Below are 20,661 nucleotides of genomic sequence, written 5' to 3'. Positions count from 1 at the left end.
ACATCGGGCTCCCTGCTCATCGAGAAGCCTGCTTCTCCCTCTCCCACTCCCCCTGCTTGTGTTCCCTCTCTCGCTGTGTCTCTCTCTGTCAAATAGGTAGGATCTTAAAAAAAAAAAAAATTTTTTAAATAAACATTAAAAACCTCCTTACCCATTACACCACCTTTTTTCTGAAAAGCTGCCAACGTGGGCTAAGTTAGGACTTTTCAGTATGCCCCCCTGAGAAAAATGATTCCTGGAGAAACATTTCTCAGCCAGCCAAGCAGAGGAGACAGGAATCACTGTGATTTAAGGTGAGTTGCAAAAGACGGATGCACGAGATTTTCTACGCAACTTATTTTCCCAATCCACCCTCCAAATCTCTGGGGTTCAGCTGACACACCTAAAGCCAGGTGCCCCCTCAGGTAAATGGCAGAGCCAGGCACAGTGCACAGGGAGCGATGGGTCAGCTGGAGGTCCCAGGCTCCTGCTGGCTGTTTGCTTCCAGGAAAAAAAAAGCCCCACCAAACAGAGTCCTTACCTGTGCATGTCAAAGTACTTTCTCTCCAAGTGCCTTTCTCCGTGCAAACAGAAGTGATCTTTCCTCCAGGGCTCTCAAAGCCCTCCTGACAGACATAGTGAGCCACACTGCCCGGGCTGGAGCTGTGATTCCCCACCAGCAGTGCATGCCGCACCTGCGGAGGATGGCCGCACTTGATCTCTGCAAGGGGAGGAAGCACAGCACTAGTTATGATGCCCAACTTCTATCCCTATAGTCCACATTTTAGGAAAAAACATTTAGTCATGCTAGAGTCCCCTCATATGGGAAAAGAGAAAACATGAACCCCATCAAATAATCCAGTTGCAGATATAGAAGACTGTTCGGAAGGAGAGAAAATAGACATGCCTGACTTCAGTGAAACTCACAAACGTGTACACACAGAAAATATTCCAATTATAAGACGATTTACATTATGGAGAATTCCTTGGTCAATGAAATAATCCATTCTGGGGTCCTTTTAAATATTAAGATTTTCAGGTGCCTTTTCCTATGTATCATGAGATTACAAACTCCTAATAAGTAGATGATAACACAATTACAGTTTTGTTCCCAACGGATTATTAAATGAAATAGATAGAAAATCTTTGAACTTTTTGGGGCACCTGGGTGGCTCAGTCGATTAAGCGGCTGCCTTAGGCTCGGGTTGTGATCCCAGAGTCCTGGGATCAAGTCCCACGTCGGGCTCCCTGCTCAGCAGGAGCCTGCTTCTCCTTCTCCCTCTGCCCCTCCCCCTGCTTGTACCCTCTCTCTGACAAATAAAATCTTAAAAAAAAAAAAAACTTTGAACTTTTTAAAGCAAATTAATAGGGAAAGTATATACAGTCTAAACATTCACTTTATGTTTCTATAAAAGAAAAAATCAGCTGCATAGAGGGAGACAAGAATTATAAAATTGATATGAAATTTCTTCTCAGCAACTCTGACTACTAGAACATAGTAGAATATTTACAGAAGCTATCTGAAGGAAATGGATTATGATGCTACCATTTCAGACTCAGCCAAACTCTACCTCATGTAAGAGTAAAAGAAAGTCATCTTCAGATATTTTGCAATTTTTTTAAATTCATGTTTATCTTTTCTGAAAAAAAAAAACAAAACAAAACGAACTCCAGCCCAATAACAACAACACAGAAGAACCAGAATAAATATCCTAAGAAAAGTAGAGGACAAGTTTTAGAAGAAACACTAGCAAGCAATGAAATCAGCATGATGTGCAGGTTAAGTCTCCATAATCATTTAAATGTGACTGGAGAGCTTGATACAACTAGTAGTAAAGGATTCTGTAACAAAAAGTTGAACACTGTAAAAAAAATGAATAATTTGAAAATAAAATTCCAAATTATTTCAAAAACTCTGAGCAATGAGGCAAAGGGAAGAAACGAACATGTCAAATTCCTCATGTGGTCATGGGGAGTTCATAGATATAATTTTATTCAAGAACACATAATAAATCTAAAATAAGGAGGCCATAATCATTGCAAATGTAGCCAAGAGTCCCAGTTATACCCAAATACAGAGAAAAATATATATATATAACTTCTGGTATTCATTCTGATTTTTAGTTTTCTCCCCAATCTGTAGAAAGCCAAGAAAATCAGGCACTCTTGACATGCAGGCTTTTAAAATATAAGTGTGAGGTGTCTGGGTGGCACAGTACATTAAGCATCTGACTCTTGGTTTCAGCTCAGGTCCTGATCTCAGGGTCTTGAGATCAAGCCCTGTGTTGGGCTCTGTGCTCAGCATGGAGTCTGCTTGAGTTTCTCCTTCCCTCTCTCCCTCTGCCCCTCCTGCTTGTGCTCTCTCTCTCTCTCCCTCTCTCAAATAAATAAATAAATCTTTTTTAAAAAATAAAATGTAAGTGCATTTATTGAGATAAAGAACTCAAGATAGAGAAAATGGTATGATCTGTTCCCAACTCCCCATCAACCATTCTTGGCCTTAGAAACAGGTAGCTTCTCTTAAATGAGCTTCCGATAAAGAACTGGTGGATTTAATGGAACTGCACATGCCTCCATCCCACTATGAATGCTTGGTCTGTTGCAGAACCCCAGAGTTCTTTCCCTGAGGGAGGCCTCCCAGAGCAGGCTTTCATCTGTTGTCATCAACGTTCTCATGAGAACATTAATACAACAGCTCAACCTACCCGGCTCTGAGATTTTTTTTTTTTTTAAGATTTTTATTGATTTATTTGACAGAGAGAGAGCACAAGCAGGGGAAGCAGCAGAGGGGGAGGGAGAAGCAGGTTCTCCACTGAGCAGGGAGCCCAATGTGGGGCTTGATCCCAGGACCCTGAGATCATGACCTGAGCTGAAGGCAGACGCTTAACCAACTGAGTTACCCAGGCGCCTCAGCTCTGAGATTTTAAAAGAAGAGTTAGTTTCTGGTCAGTGCAGATTCACATCATGAGCAGTTACGAGACCAGAACCAGGTGGTCATTTCATAAATCCTCCAACCCTGCCCACCTCGCAAGTCCCATATTTGCCCACAGGGACTTGTTCCCTTTTCATACGTGTTTACCAGACACAACGGCTACCTCATCATGTTTTTCCCAGCATCAAACCTTTAGAGATTATCAACAGGCCCCAAACACTGCAAGACATGAGTATATTTGTGTGTACCTGGGCAACCAACCGAATAGGTGGTTAATGTTTCATAAGGCTGCCCAGTCATTGTTGACATCTAAAATAACTTCTAGTTAAAGCCAGGGCTCAGTTATAGCAGGAAATGGAACAGCAGTGAAGAGATTGAGGGTGTAGGTTTATGTAGGCTTATGGACCTTGAAGCTGGAATCCTAACAGCACACTGGAGAGGTTTCAGAAAGAACCCAGTGACAGACCACTGGATTAACGGAGAAGCACAGATTCTAAAGGTGTAAGAGTACAGAAGATACCTAAATTGGCTTCCATCCTCGGACGTGACCAAGAATAATGGAAGGCGTGTAAAAATATAAGATTTTTTTTTAAATTAATACCAAAAATATTAATTTGGGAGTTGATGAGAGATCAGTAGCTTGGTCTCTAGGGACTACGGTTCAGAGACTCAGGGAGCTGCCCACTAGTGGGCAACCATGACTCTGTGAGTTCCCATATCATAGCTACTCAAGTTGGATAGTTCCTTGGTGAGAGACAGACAGGATTCTAGCATGGCTTGGATTAAACCACGGTTCTAAACGGCAGCTGTACATCTGAATTGCCTAGGGAACTTGGAAAAAACACCCATGCTGATGCTCACAGCCTCTCCCCTTACCCAGAGATAATTCTTCCGAATCAGTAGTACTGAGTTGGGTTCTTGGCATCCACATTTCTACAAGGTTCCAAGTTTGATTTTTATGCACACACTCAGCTTAGAACCTAAATTAAATACTGGGAGGAATAGCTACCATTTATCATCACATGCTTGAGGGTTTAATGTCTTTCTATGAATACATTATGTCTTCCCAAATATATGGCCAGTTCGTAAAGGACAGAATCTTTATTTGATCATCTCCTGCACCCCCACAATGCCTACTTAAAATAATACGTTTTGCATAGTGAATACTCAATAAATAATTGTTCACTGATAGCTTGCTACTACTTTATCATTGTTCGAGATGTAATAAATGTAACTTTGATATGAATAACGGCCCCTGAGGAAGGAAAGAGGCATCAGTAAATTGTAAGTATAAATAATAAGACAGGTATACATTACATTTGTTATTCAACAGAAGTAACTCACACCTACCAAATACCAAGTAGATGAAAGAGGAGTAAAAGACACAAAAACTAGTATCACTTTTGTACCAGGGAATTCTGGGAATGTTGTTCAAACCTCAATCATTTTAATCATAATAGCATTCATCAAAGTCCTACTAAACTTAAGTCTATTAGATACATACTATCTTATTTATTCATCAAAGAAAACCTTGCAAGGTAGATTTTTTTTTTCTCACGTAGTTTATAGATACGAATATGGAGCTTAAGAGTCCCTAAGAGCTCCTAAGAGCTTAAGTCACATTCAAAAGTCACACCACTAGTAAAAGATAGAGCCAGTACTCAAGCCATGGGATATATGACCCCAAAGTCCAGGTCCATTAAATCTGGGGAGTCTCACCATGAAGAGGTTCAGTCTAGGCCCTGATTAGGACTGAGCTTAGAAGTTAGCTAAAACCTCAGGAGAAAAGGTCACATAAAGGAGCATTCAAATCAGTATGGAAGAGTTCTTCAACAACTCCCTCTTCCGAATCTTGTCTCCCACAGCTTTCCCAGAGCAAGATAGCTGCTGGAAACAAGACTTAACCCTACATCTGTGTGATACCCTGAAGCCTTCTTAGTACTGACGTTTAAACCCGTAACATGGGGGTCTGGCCTGGGTCTGGCCTGGCACATGGCCCTGTCACAGATATTCCCATCATGCTTAAGAGAGATGGCAACCACTGCCACTTCTACTCAGACCAAAGGGTACCCAAGGAAGCAGGTGGCTACTATTAAAAAATACTCCAAAATCAATCCAACGGAGGCTGCAATAGGTGGTAATAAAAATATGGTTCTACACGAAATGCCCAAAGTTCTCACGATCACAAGGAAATAAGCCCTTTTAAAAGAGTTTATAACCAAAGGAAAGAAAAAAATAAGGAGCACAAATTTGCATTACATATGCATTCGGGGTGTTCATTTAAGCACACATTTCTCTGGCTAATTATATCACGAAGGAACAACGTTTGGATATGTATCAGCAATACAGTCAACTAATTATGAACACAGCTGGGATTTTTTTAAGATTTATAAGATTTATTTATTTATTTGAGAGAAAGAGGGCAAGCACACAAATGGGGGGAGGGGCAGAGGGAGAGAACCCCCAAGCAGACTCCCCGCAGAGCATGGAGCCCAATGGGGAGCTGGAGCTCACGTCCTGGGGAGCACGACCTGAGTGGAAACCAAGAGTCGGATGCTTAACCATCTAAGCCACCTAGGTGCCCCCATGGCGGGGAATTTTTTCTTACCATCCTACTATCTGTGATGTTATTCAAATAATCAACTTCAAAACAGGTCTCCCCGGGGGGGGGGGGGGGGGGGGGGGGGGGGGGGGGGGAATGTGCTGTGCGAGTTTCAAGGACCACATTCATACTGTAACTCTGTTTCATATCTTGAAGGTAAAAATGTTTATCCACACTACAGGCTTTACTATTCAACCCAAGAAAATATTCCAGAAGGAAATTTGTTTGATGAAAGGCATAGGCAATTTATGGCATCTAATCAACAACTGGCTGTGTCACCGTGTCATCCCCATTGGTTACTTCTCCTGAGAAACATCAGCACAATAATGTGATTGATTTCAGAAATAACATAGTCACAGAAGGCTTCATCTAGGACTGTTTTAGAGAGCAATAAATACCAAGCTGAGAAAGAAAAAAAAAAGACTAATAATGTCCATAAATTGAGGCAGACCTTTTGCCAACTGCCAGGGGAATGAAGGACAGTCCTACTCCACATGCTGATACTGACTCAGGAAAAGTCTTCCCAGAGAAATAAACTACGAGCTGGAAAGCTCTGGCAGAGGAGCAGAAACGAGTATGAAAATCGAAGAAAATCATATTAAAGTCAGCTTTCATTTACACAACAGTAACAGAAATGTCTCTGTTGTGCCTTAGAATCAAAGCAGAATTACAGATCACCTAGAAGTCAGCGGGATGGGGCAGGTTTTAAGGGTCCAAATGGTCTAGGCAGATCAACATCAGAGTCTCCACTATACTCATGTCCTGGATCAGATAATTCAGCACTTACACCTATATTTTCTTCATTTGCTTCACTTGGAAAAATGTCCTTTGCCCCCCTTAATGGTAAATTCTCCATGGGATACACCTACATCCCATATTTTTAGACTATTCCCTGCAGTCATGTGAGTTATTAACATTATTACGAACATTAATCCTTGTGATGTGTATAAGAAATACGGCCTAAGGAATGGGGCTGAAAAATGTAACCTTATGGCAAAGTTTCACGTACTTTATGCCACGCTCGTAATTTGGCCACATGTAGTTAGAGCCTCATTCCAGGATCATCTGAGCACTGAATTCCATATGTCATCAATGTGGGGGTTGGAATCTAGCATCTCAGTATGTGGCAACTTGCATTTAGAAAATCTTATTACGGGGCGCCTGGGTGGCTCAGTTGGTTGAGCGACTGCCTTCAGCTCAGGTCATGATCCTGGAGTCCCGGGATCGAGTCCCGCATCGGGCTCCCTGCTCAGCAGGGAGTCTGCTTCTCCCTCTAACCCTCCCCCCTCTCATGTGCTCTCTCTCTCTCATTCTCTCTCTCAAATAAATAAAATCTTTAAAAAAAAAATCTTATTACGATCATCAGAGGAAGATGGGAGGGTTGTACCATGCCATGAAGCACGTTCTCAAGGATAGCTTATTAACTGTGGTAACTAAGCTAATGAGCTCATTAGTACCAAAAAGTCCACTCGCCCTGAAGGCAGTAGAAAAAAAATAGTAATCATAACTTTTTGATGTATTTTGTATCCTCAAGTCTTCATGAACTTTAGCCTCGAAAAACAATACATTTCCTTCAGATCATATTCACAGAAGAAAGCTCACTTGGAAGAAGAAAAATATTCCATTTCACGTAACAACACTTATTGCCAACAAACAGCGTCTACTATGAATACAGCTAGAATCTGAAGACTTCGGAAACTGTAGGGGTGACAGGCTAGGTGAAAGCATGAGAGCTGGAAAGAAAAAAAGTGTTTATCAGTGTAATCTCTTATAAGGATCTTCCATTTGTAGAGGTGATAATGGTTGTTGACGCTTTGGCACATCAATCTTTTTTTTCTAAAAAATAACATTAAAACTCTTCATTTTAATGCTCTACTGGTAAGCAGAATACTTGGATTGAAAACTAATAAATGAGGTAACGTGAAAGCTGGAGAATTTTAGACCTTCCCCTTCCATGGTGGGAGGTTTCACAAAGATCTTATATTTTTGTTAGAGGGACACTACCTACACTCCCCGCTAGATTATGACCCTCTTATCATGATGGGTGAATACATATCAGGCAGCAACTTTGCATCAAGCACAGCACCACGTGCTTTCTATCATTATCTCATTAAATTGTCAGGATGGAAACAATCTTATCCCCTTCTGCAGAAGGAAACTGGAGTTGAGAGAAGGTTAGGGCTGGTTCCGGAACTCCCAAGTGGTGCAGCCAAAACTCACACAAGTCTTTCTGATTCTAAGGCTCCCGCTTCCCCACCCCACGGCAGTCTTCTAACTAGGGTCATCACTCATCCTGCACACGCCAGTGACTCCAACCATTTGTAAGTGACATATTTTAATGGCATTTACTCGACAAAAGGATAACGCAAGTGATCTGTTGCATGCAGCCAGGAAATCAATGCAGTTTTCCTACATGTTTTAAAAGATCGGTATGTGGTGAGGTGCCCCAAAATCTGCTTCGAATGACTGCCCGGAACACAAAAGATAAACACAAGGTATGTGGGCTGCCACTGTGTCCACCCTCACCCACGGCAGGCACCACGCGTCAATCTCTCCTGCCAGCTCTTGATGTGAATCTTCTCCACAGCCCGACTGAAAATTCCGAGACAGCAGTGCAACAAACCTTGTCCGCTGCCCCTCACCTGAATGCCCTAATCTGTGTTCCAACTTAGGTCAAAACTTTTTTAAACATGCTCAACTTGGCAGGGATGAGATGGAGCTCTACTGCGAGAACCTCAAAAGGTGAAGAGTTGACTCCACAACAATACATATTCTTCGGGGTAGGTCCCGGACCACGCTGTGTAACCATGTAACCATGTCCTCCGAGGCCCTCCAGCTTTTCCTCGGTGCCTCCCACCTCCAGCACTCACAAGGGTTGCTTCCACATGGAATCTGCCTTCTAGAAAGTGCTTTGGGTCCTCATCTTGATACATAAACTAGTGACACGAGGTAAGTCACCTCCTCTCTCTGGTTCTTAATGGGAAATAATACCCACTATTCGCTGTAGATAGAATATACGTGAAATGAGAAACAACCTATTAACCACCTCAAAAGGCATTTCAAAAGATCAGATGAGACAATGCTTACAGAAAACCTTGTCAACCTTAAAGCGCTGGCCACCTTTAGAGAAGCAGGCTCTGCTATTAGTAGACGTTAGAAACCATGGCCCATCCTCATTAACCAACTCAAAGGAGAAACTCTGAGGCCCGCTCGGATGGGGACCCATGTCACGGGGTCCTGGCCATGGCGGCACAGCCTCCAGGGACCCGGGAATCAGGGAGGAGGCAAACAACGGGATCCACCAACTGCACCTTCTCTGGTAGGGCAGTCTGTGAAATGGGACACCAAAGCTGGGTCTGTAACACACAGCTGCTCCCTTTCCAAGGACCTGCTCCTCAGCAACATCCAAGTTCACAGTTTGCTAGTGTTGTTAGCGGAATTCCCAATTCCTGTGGCTTTATACCTCCGGGCTGAAAATACCGTGCCGGCTGGCGTGTGGCCCGGCTTCTGGAGCCCCAGGATGATGAAGGATAAATACGAAGGGGTGTGCTCAGAGGAGCAGACACAGCCTTGAGACGTGGCCATGTGGTGACGCGGGGGAGGAGGAGGAGGGTGTCAGCAGGCAGACGGAGCAGTTATTAGAGGAGGGAAAAAAGAAGTGAAGATCTTCCAAATAACAGTTCTTTGGGGAATGTAACAAGTACTCTCCTCTAAATTAACTTTCTCCATTCTCAGTCCAATAATCCAGATGACTACTGGTTCTCGAAGTCACACAAACTCTTTTATTGGGGTTTTCCTATATAAATCCTTAGGGAGCTCTTTGATATGCATTATGGCACATTTTAATCTAAGTTCTGCATTTTAATTGATCCACTGAAAGATAATGTGAGAACTAAAATGTACTTTTAGAATTTCTTAACCCCCAGGATGATAATTAACTATTAAAATGTGTTTAGAGCCTGAATCGCAAATCAGAACAGCACAAGAATTAACTTAGCCAAGCACATCACTGAGATTTCCTAGCTATGCAGTAAATTCAGTGAAAACTGTTTCCTTTTTTCCAAAATGGAAACAGCTTTGTTACTTTGTCTAATGCGTTTAAAATTCTTTCAGTACAGAAAGAATATCAAATGTGAAAGTTATCCAGGATCCCCCCCAGTGGAAGTTACCACTGGTAAACATATTTTGATGTATCACCTTCTAAACTTTTGTAAGCATATATGTGCATATGAGCTTTTTCAAAATTAATGTCATGTTATTCATATAGTTGATAACTCAGTAATATACTGTTAAGGCTAACCTATGTCAATAAAAATTATTTTCCAACGTATTTTTATTGGCTACATAATATTCCATTTCATGTATATGCCATGATTTATTTAACCAATCTCCTATTGACAGACATTTGGGATTGTTTCCAATATGTCACTTATAAACAACTACAACTACAGAAAATTATAAATATGAGTGCTTTCTACTTCTCTCCATAAATAAGTTTGAAAATCTGGATAAAATAGATGATTTTCTAGGAATATGTAAATTACTAAAATGGACACAAAAAGGATAGGAAACTTAGACCAGTAAGTATAGGATTTTTTAAAATAGCCCAAGGACTACCTCTCCAAAAAAGCCACATCCAGATAATTTGCAAGTGAAATCTCCCAAGCCTTTAAAAATTCTATTTAGAGTAGTCCAGAGAAAGAAGAAAGAAATTCTTTCACATTCTTTTTTTAAAATTTAGAATAACACTGACACCAAGCTCAACAAAAATGGCATAGAAAAAAGAAAATAAACCAACCTCACTTCTGAATATCAATGTAAAATTTCTAAATAAAATTTAGCAAATATAATCCAGATAAAAAGAATAAAAAACCAAAGACCCAGAAGATTCCATTCCAAATATTAGTATGTAAGATCATTATCAGAAAATCTAATAATATAACCTTACCATATGACTTGTTTAAAGCAGAAACATATGATCACTCTAACACATGTCTAAAAGATGTGATAAAAGTAACTCATTTCTGATTTTTTTTTAAGCCCTAGTAAAGTGAGAATAGGTAGAGGTTTCCTTAAGATTATGTCATTCCAGGGGCGCCTGGGGGCTCAGTTGGTTGAGCATCGGACTCTTGATTTTGGCTCAGGTCATGATCACAGGGTCCTAGGATCAAGCCCCAAGTCAGGTTCTGAGCTCAGCACGAAGTCTGCTTGAGATTCTCTCTCTCCTTCTCCCTCTGCCACTCCGTCCTGACGCATGCACATGAGCTTTCTCTCTCTCTCTCTCAAATAAATAAATAATTAAATAAAATCTTAAAAAAAAAAAAAAAAGAATGCAACCTCTGAAACCAGAATTCCTGGGTTCAAGTTCGGCTCTATCACTAGCTGTATGACCTTGAACAGATTACTTCATTTCTCCATGGCTCACCTTTCTCATCTGTAAAATGGGATAATAATAGTACATACTCATAGGGATCCTGTAAGGTAAGTGCTTAGAACAGCACTTGGCACATAGCACTGGATTAGTGTGCATAAGAATATAAGCAGATATCCGTAACATCAAAGAGCCAAGACCACGAACAAGTAATGAAAAACTAAAACCATTGCCATGAAAGTCATGACTAAGAAAAGAGTACTCAAAGTCAACACTACTATTTAAATTGTTGTTCTGAAAATAGTAACCAAGTGGGTCAATCAGGAGAAACCTAACTTTTATAAATGTAGAAAAATAAAGATGGAATTAATCATGATTTGCAGATGAGAACTATTGCTGAAAATACCAAGAGAATCAACTGAATGCCTATTAAGGACAACATGAATTTACTGGATCTATTTCATTCATTCACTACCCTAAAGAGAAATTTAGAGAGAACTATGAAAACAATCTCAAAATGCCAGAAGCTGGGAACCTGAACCTTTTGAAAACTCACCTTGGCAATTTAATTTTGGGGACTCCCATGTGCCCAAGCCTGTGCAGCTTGAAACTGTATCTTCTGAGCCACTGAAAAATCCTTCTTTGCAAGCATAACGAACCTGGCTGCCAAGCCTAGAAGTATAATTTCCGACGATAAAGCCATCTGGGACCTCAGGAGGGGTGCCACAGTCTATTTCTGAAAATAAATTAACGTCAAATTCATTAGTATGTGAATATGAATTTTCAAAACTCATCATCTCTCTCCACCCCTACCCCATCATTCCCTTTCCCTCCACACACACCTGAGCGATATTTTACATAGACTGGTTCATTTCCATTTTGACTTCTAGGCATGTTTCCAATGATTGTCTCTATTCAACCTTCTGGCCTTCCATAGGAATAGCATCTACACACGCACAAAGCTGATGGGATTTGGCAGTCAACCTTCACTAATTCACACTAGTTAAAGAGAAGCCTACCCCAGCGAAGTAAAAAATTTGAATTGCAAAATACCTTCAGATATATATGGCTTTGTAGTTTTCAGAGTCACTTTTCTGTTGCTGGTCCTTACCAGGGCAGCTATGTTTACTATCTAAAATCAGGTTTAATAGGAGAATATCTATTAACTACTAAAAATCCCAGAAGTTTACTAATTGTAGCTTTAAAAAAAAAAAAATGAGATAGCCAGCCCCTTCTATCTTGTAATATTGACTTTATTTCATAGGTTGTACAGATGCACAAAGGACAGATAATCTCCACTCATATCCCCAACACAGACCCCACAGACGCAGGCTCAGAGCAGGAGAAAGTCATCTGAGAACAGAATCCCACTTTCAGAAAGCTCCCTTCTTTGGCAGAAACCCACCTGTGCATGACGTGGCATCTCTGGTCGGGTGGAAAGGCTCGGGTCCATTCTTTGGCAAGTATCCATCCATACAGTAGCATTCGAAACTTCCATAAGTGTTCACACACCGTCCTCCTTGCTTGCACAGGCCGGAAACCTCACACTCATCTACATCTTGAGACCCAGATATAAGAAGGGAGAGAAAAAAACAGAAAAAGGGAAACACAGGGGCAGAGGGGTATTGGAACAGCCACTTCTCACATTCTCAATCTACCCTTACAAAAATGGATGCATTTGTTTGCAATGGCATCATGAATTTTATTTCATTCTTCAAAGATTCTTTTCATATACCCTTTATGCCATCGGTATTAAAAGGTGTTCAATAAATCCTTGTCAATGTGTTTTGGAAATTTACGAAAACCAACGACCATCATGAACTCTCTGACACCCAACAAAATGAGCCCAAAAAAAGTATGCTGAAAAAAATTCAATCACTACAAAATAAGGATGTCCTCTACCTCATACTAAAATACCTGAAGGATGGGGCATCTGGGTGGCTTAATCTGTTAAGCGTCCAACTCTTGGTTTCGGCTCAGGTCGTGATCTCAGGGTCATAAGATCAAGCTCCTCATCGGGCTCCATGCTGGGCATGAAGACTGCTTAAGATTTTCTCTCTCTCTCTCCCTCTTCCTCTGCCCCTCCCCTGTCCCTCTCTTTAAAAAAAGAAATAAATAAATACCTGAAGTAGAACTCCAAATATAAAACAATTTAAACCAGAGTGAAAAATGCTTTCTAGCTCATGAGCATAGGATGGTGAGGCAGGTGGTAAGAGGAAAATTCAGAAGGGTCTCACTAATTTTACCAAGATTACAAGAACTTAAGACGAGCTTCGAGAAGAAAAAGACATGCCCCTTGGCAGACTTTTCCCCTAGACCTCCAAAAGTATCAGGTACAGCGGTAAAAACCACACAGTAATTCAGAGACTGGAGAAGAAAGCTCTCTGCCAGTTAGCAGATTTTTTCCCCTAGAAATGACTTAGAGAACAAAACTAAAACTTTAGAAATTCCATTAGAGCCATACAAACACCAATTTCACCTAGAGAAAAAAAATACCTTAAGTGAAATGGAACTTTTCCCAGGACACTTACAAGAACCATGGCGGGGGGCAGGGGGCAGGGGAGCAAAGAACAGGGAGTAGCAAGACTGAAGGAATCCTGGTTGTTACCAGGCTCCGGGATTTTAAAGGCCAGTAATTTTGGAAGGACCAATATAAAGTGGCCAGTATTCTACTTTGCCAGGTAAAGAGCATTTTGTTTTGTTTTGTTTTGTTTTCCAAAACCTACTAACACCATAATTTCACAAAAGAAGGAAGAAAATAATATCAGAACCCTTTTAAATTTGTGATTTTATTAAAATTCACTATAGTCTCCTTTTTGTGTGGTTTCTGGTCTTGACCAATGAACTCCTCATCACTCACTGATTATTGTTTAGGAGGCAGTGATTCGTTGAATTGCTGAAAAGAGCCCATACAAGCTAACAATTCTGATAAACCTACGGCTTTAATGCAGCAAACTTTGAGGAAAATCTGGGAGATGATCTCTAAAGATGGTGGCCATCTCTTGGGGATTCAAGAGGGGAATCCATTCCACCACCACCCCCCCTTGGGTTGGTCTCGAGACTTGCTTTGGACAATAGAATGCAGCAGAAGTTAATGCTATGCCTTCTGTGAACCTAATCTTGGAAACGACTGGCAGCTTCCTCTCTCCCTCTGTTGGAATACAGTGGCCATGCTGTAAGGAAATCCAAGCTATCATGCTTGGGAGCGAAGGCACTCAGGGGACACCCTGAAGTTGAGACACCAAGTGAAGAGAGAGACCACATGGAAAACTAAGGTGTCCTGGCTGATAGTCAGCATCAAGGCCCTAGAATGTGAGAGAGACCTTCTTTTACCTACCAGCCCAGCCCAGCCACCAGCTGAATGTTTCCACATGAGTGAGAGAACCACCTAGCCATGGAACTGTGAGTACTAATAAATTGTTGTTATAAGCCATTAAATGGGGCGGGGGGCTGGGGCAGGAAGTACCATTATGCAGTAATAGATGACCAAAACACTCTTGACATATGAAGAGATGCAGGAGTCCAAATGAGATTAAGAGGATACTGTAATCGGGTGCCTGGCTGGCTCAGTTGGTAGAATGTGTGATGCTTGATCTCAGAGTTGTGAGTTCAAGCCCCACACTGGGTGTAGAGATTACTTAAAAATAAAATCTTAGGGGCGCCTGGGTGGCTCAGTTGGTTGAGCGACTGCCTTCGGCTCAGGTCATGATCCTGGAGTCCTGGATCGAGTCCCGCATCGGGCTCCCTGCTCGACAGGGAGTCTGCTTCTCCCTCTGACCCTCCCCCCTCTCATGTGCTCTCTCTCTCTCTCATTCTCTCTGTCTCAAATAAATAAACAAAATCTTTAAAAAAAATAAAATAAAATCTTAAAAAAAAGAGGATACTGCAATCAATGAAAAAAAAGAGGGGAACTTCTGAAAAAAACAATGAGATCTTGGAAATTAAAAGCAAAATATGAACGCCAAAAATAAAAACCAAATAGAGGCACTGAATAATAGGTTGGTCACTGCTGGAAAATAAATTTGCAAATTCCAACTTAAAGAATTCTCCAAAAACACATAGAAAATGAAATTATATAAGACAGAAGCTATAGGACAATAAACAATATAAGGACAGATCCAAAATATGTAATATTCACTTAAGAGGAATTGCAGGGGGCACCTGGGTAGCTCAGTCAGTTAAGTGTCCGACTCTTGGTTTTGGTTCAGGTCATGATCCCCGGGTCGTGGGACTAAGCCCCAAGTCAGGCTCTGTGCTCAACACGGAGTCTGCTTGAGATTCTCTCTCCCTCTGTCCCTCCCTCTCATGTTCACTCTCTTTCTCTCTCTCTCTAAACTAAATCTTTATTAAAAATTAATATCGGGCGCCTGGGTGGCTCAGTTGGTTGAGCGACTGCCTTCGGCTCAGGTCATGATCCTGGAGTCCCAGGATCGAGTCCGCATTGGGCTCCCTGCTCAGCAGGGAGTCTGCTTCTCCCTCTGACCCTCCTCCCTCTCATGCTCTCTGTCTCTCATTCTCTCTCTCACAAATAAATAAATAAAATCTTAAAAAAAAAATTAATATCAAAGGGAAAATTTCCTCTGCTTATGTATTCACTTCCAAAAAGCCTTTTGAGGTGACAGGCATTAATGTTGAAAAGTGAAAGTCATTCTGAATTTCATGGAATAAAAGAGAACCTGTGAAATGAGAGAGAAAGGAATGGTTATCTATGAAGGAAAGAACACCAACCTGACCTAGGATTTCTTGTCTGAAACACCAAATAGTAATGGAATATTTACAGAGTTCTAAGGAAAAGGGAGCAAGACACAGTACTATAGTTAAGTCAACGAATGACATTTCAGAACATGAACGATCTCAGAAATCATACTATTGATATTTATTTTTTTTTATTTTTTTTTTTAAGCAGACTCCACACCCAGCACGGAGCCCAACTCAGGGCTCAAACTGAGAACTGTGAGATCAAGACCTGAGCCAAGATCAAGAGCTGGAAGCTCAACCAACTGAGCCACCCAGGCACTCCCTGACATTTCTTTTCTGAAAAAGATTTTGAAAAATATTCAAGCCAGTGAAAAACATCAGAATAAATAATGTCAAGAAAGAGAAAACATAATTTAAAGCAAAACAAAGAGGTAAGAAATGAAACCAATAAAAACTCAGTTAAACAACTGTTGATAACAGGGCCCCTAGGTGGCTCAGTTGGTTAAGCGTCTGCCTTCAGCTCAGGTTATGATCTCAGGGTCCTGGGATCGAGCCCCACATCAGGTTCTCTGCTCGGCGGGGAGTCTGCTTCTCACTCTCACTCTCCTTCTGTGCTCTCCCTCTCTCCCTCCCTCTCTCTCTTTCTCTCAAATAAATAAATAAAAATCTTAAAAAAAAAAAAAAGTTGTAGATAATACAATCATGGAGTTTTGGGTAATAGTTAACAGGATTCTCAAAATATAAATAATATGAAATAAAATCAGTCGCAATCCAGCACAAACTTTAGAGATGATTTCAACCGTGCAGGATCCAACATGTGTTCCTAGGATTCTCAAAATATAAATAATATGAAATAAAATCAGTCGCAATCCAGCACAAACTTTAGAGATGATTTCAACCGTGCAGGATCCAACATGTGTTCCTAGAATTGGATCCATTATTTTAGCTTATCAAGATTCTGTATTCCAAGTGGGAGTTTGTAAAATGTGTACATATATATAGGGCGCCTGGGTGGCTCAGTTGGTTAAGCGACTGCCTTCGGCTCAGGTCATGATCCTGGAGTCCCGGGATCGAGTCCCGCATCGGGCTCCCTGCTCAGCCGGGGAGTCTGCTTCTCCCTCCGACCCTCCCCCATCTCATGTGCTCTCTCTCTCTCATTCTCTCTCTCAAATAAATAAATAAAATTCTTTAAAAAAAAAAAATGTGTACATATACCTTTGACACAGTAATCATCTTCCAGCCTGCCCATTTGCCCCAGGCTCTTCAAAAGACAGTGAGTGGGAATAAATGGCATTTTCTGTAGACTTCTAAGAACAGGCAGTACCAGCACTACAGGGCAAACATGTGGCTAGGTAGCAATGGTAGGGAAAGAGACGGAGTTTTTAGATACTGATCAGCTCTGTATGAGTCACCACAGTCATTAATCACCTTGCTTTGTGTCCAGTCACTCAACAACCTAATAAAAATTATTGTTATAACGAGCGCTAATCCCAGGGACTCTTGTGCGTCTTCTGACACATGGTGGCCACTGTTCTACACGCTTCATTATTTATGACTAATTATTTTCATCTTATTCTGCACAATAACCCCATGAGGTAGATGCTATTATTATCCCCATTTTACAAAGGAAGTACATGAAGCACAGAGTGGGTAAGTAAGTACACTGAAATCACACAGGTTAAGTGGTGGGAAAGCCAGACTTGGAAACCAGGTATGTGGCTCCAGGACCACACCCTTAACCACTAGCCACACTGTCCCCCCCCCCCACTACAGTCACAGTACCAGCATCCAATCAATAATTCCATCTTGTCCACAGACAATGCCAAAGATATCCATTGTCTTAATGAAGTCTAGAAGTCCCTACCATCTATCCCTGAGACCGGTGACATGATTTTTGACTTTTAATGCCCTGCTACCTCTTAATGTTCACAAACCGTCCCTTTTCTAACCTATTCTAGAATCTTGGCTGGGTAAACATATTAAGCTCATTAGAATAACTTCTCCATGTGGTGGATTCCATGGGGCCTCCAAGGTTAGAACATGTTTGCTTGGGAAGGAAAAACGCTCTGAGCAACTGAGCAACCTTATTAACATACCTAACTAATCGAGGGGGAAATTTTCCCTTGTCCCATTGTACATACCAGACTATTTAACTTTATCCACAGCCAGAACAATTCCTTGCCAGAAAGTAGCAAAACCAGGCAGGACACGCTGACCTGGTCCCAGGGCCCTGATGTTCTATATTTACTCCTTTTCATCTAATAGCCTCAGTTTGAAAGTCAAACAGACCCAGGTTTGAGAACTGATTCTGCTACTTATTAGATGTACTCAGGTCTGTTCCTTAACCTTTCTAAACCACTTTTGTAAAATGAAGCTAATTAGGTCCTCGATGCATGTGGGCTAATACATGAATGGGCCTTGCCTCTCTACTGACTCAGTTCTCCCTGCAGCACAAGCCACTCCTTCAGAGCCTGCACCTAACCCTCAGTGTGACCATGAGCAACGTCCTTGCTCGTGCACACACACACACACACACACACTCTCATGGGTTTCTTGGCTGAGGTCTGGGGAGCGGCCCCATGGCTTGCCCCCCCTGGATCTGAATGCTCTCGGCCCACATCTGAAAATTCATCTGGAGGACCCTTAGCTAGAACAGGAGTATCAAAGAGGCAAGGGTTTAGCTTCGGCAGCCGTGCCAGAGAGGCGAGTTTCTGAACGCCCCATTACACGCAAGCTCTTGTCTGCAGGAGCTTTAAAATCTGAAGACTCAGAATGGACTCAGCAATAAAAGTGCACTGAAGAATTGCCACATTCATGAAAATGCTCTCACAGCCTGCTCTTCTCCCTGTAGCCAACTAATTACTAGTTCCTGCCGACTCCATGCAGGTGAGACAGAAATGACTTCCTCACATCTTGCGAAGTAACGTTACCGTTTTTTTCCATCTTGCGTCCTCAAATGCCAAGTTCAGCTAAGAAGTCTGTATCTTAAGAAGCCATATTTAGAGGGACAGAAACACCCATTTAAAATCAAGACCGTTAAATTCGCATCATTCATTGCTAATGTCCAGTGTTGGCAAAGATGTGAAGACATGAAGACCTTCATGAAATGACTAGTGAGAGAGAATACTGGTGTGAACCTTTTGGAAGACAGTCTGGCACGATGTACCAAAAGTAACAATGTGTAGGTACACCTTTGACACAGAAATTATTTTCCAGGGCGCCTGGGTGGCTCAGTCGTTAAGTGTCTGCCTTCGGCTTAGGTCATGATCCCGGGGTCCTGGGATCGAGCCCCGCATCGGGCTCCCTGCTCCTTGGGAAGCCCGCTTCTCCCTCTCCTTCTGTTCTTCCCCTGCTTGTGCTCTCTTGCTCTCTCTGTCAAATAAATAAATAAAATCTTAAAAAAAAAAAAAGAAATTATTTTCCAGAATTTATAACAAGGAATATAATTATCTGTAAGGATGTAGATACAAGGATGTTCATTATAGCATTTCTTATGATAGCAAAAAACAAAAACAAAAACAAAACAACCACAAGAGGGGAAAAAATAATCAGTTAAGTAACACAGTACAGCCACATAATAAATTCCGTGTAGTTAATATATAAGGTATTATATGTCTATCTCTATATTACTTTTTTTTTTTTAAAGATTTTATTTATTTGACAGAGACACAGTGAGAGAGGGAACACAAGCAGGGGGAGTGGGAGAGTAAGAAGCAGGCTTCCTGCGGAGCAGGGAACCCGATGCGGGGCTCGATCCCAGGACCCTGGGATCATGACCTGAGCCGAAGGCAGACGCTTAACGACTGAGCCACCCAGGCACCCCTATATTACTTTTTAAGTGTTATAGTTTATACTTAAAAAGTACTGATCTTTTTTTAAAAAAGATTTATTTACTTATTTATTTGAGAGAGAGAGAGAGAGTGAGGGAGGGGCAGAGGGAGAGAATCTTCAAGCAGACTCCCTGCTGAGCATGGAGCCCAACTCAGAGCTCAATCTCACAGCCCATGAGATCATGACCTGAACTTAAATCATGAGTCAGACACTTAACCGACTGAGCCACAAAGGTGCCCCCAAAAATGTACTGATCTTAGGTGTACAGTTCATGAGTTGTGAAAATCTCATACAAACCATGTAGCCAACATCCAAAACAAGAGATAGAACATTCCATCATCCAGCAAGTTCCCTCATGTTTCTTTCCAGCCAATCCCCACCCCCAAACAACCATTTATTTTTTGAAAAGAAAGACCTTACTTCTAAGTAATCTCTACACCCAACATGGGGCTCAAACTCACCACCCCAAGATCAAGAGTCACATGCTCCACCGACTGAGCCAGCCAGGTGCCCCAAATAACCACCTTTTGATTTCTATCACTATAAATTATTTTTGCCTGTACTTTACATAAATGGACCCTCCTAATGCATTTAAGGGAAGGGTGCTTTGGTTTAACCATCTTCTGATTCAGAGTCTTTGACCTCTCTCTCCTTCCTAGGAGCTGGAGCACCAGTGGGAGACTGAAGCCATCACCCACCACCACTGGAGACCTAACTAAGCAGGAGTCAAGGGGATGCCACAGGGAAAATAGTCAAGAAGCCACTGGTTATGAGCAGTGCTCTGGGAAGTGGGAAGCAAAAACCCCCAGGACACTCTTCCTTAGGTTTATCTTTCCTTATTTCTTCCTTCTTTCAGGGTAGTAAAAAATGACACTTCTGGAATAAAACCCAGCTAAAACAAAGGATTAGGATTTGGGGAGCAAAATCCCACTTGGAGAGAGCCCTGGGAGAAACCGCAGGACAGCTGCAAGTCCACCCCACACAGAGCCAGCAGAATCCCAGCAGGACTACACGTTTGGGTCTGAGCCCACAGCAGGCTGCTCCAGGACCTGAAACAACAGGGCAGCTGAGAAGCTTGTGCGCAAAGGCTCACAGGGAAAACAGGCTCCTGACCTGGGAGAGGGATTTACATCCAGAAACGAAGGTGTTTACTTCAACAGAGGCAGACCTACGGGGTACAGGCTCTGAGCAGAAGGTTCCAGACACTGATGAAGGGCAAGGCATTCACTCTCTCTAGGTTCTTTTTTT

General features: G+C 41.9%; 1 protein-coding gene across 1 annotated transcript in view; it reads right to left on the bottom strand.

Annotated features, from left to right (window-relative positions):
- SUSD1 (sushi domain containing 1) overlaps positions 1-20,661 on the bottom strand; it is a 126,643-nt gene that overhangs the window by 86,148 nt on the left and 19,834 nt on the right. The window contains exons 4-6 of the mRNA XM_035016061.1: positions 12,290-12,442; positions 11,441-11,620; positions 521-700 (exon numbers count right to left, since the gene is read on the bottom strand). Of these exons, the coding sequence (XP_034871952.1) occupies positions 521-700; positions 11,441-11,620; positions 12,290-12,442 (513 nt within the window). The remainder of the gene's footprint in view (positions 1-520; positions 701-11,440; positions 11,621-12,289; positions 12,443-20,661) is intronic.

Source organism: Mirounga leonina, unplaced genomic scaffold (assembly GCF_011800145.1).
Source record: "Mirounga leonina isolate KUSES-001 unplaced genomic scaffold, KU_Mleo_1.0 Mir_170, whole genome shotgun sequence".
NCBI lineage: Eukaryota > Metazoa > Chordata > Mammalia > Carnivora > Phocidae > Mirounga > Mirounga leonina.
Note: the sequence above shows the minus strand (reverse complement) of the source record. Positions and strands in the feature narration are given on the sequence as shown.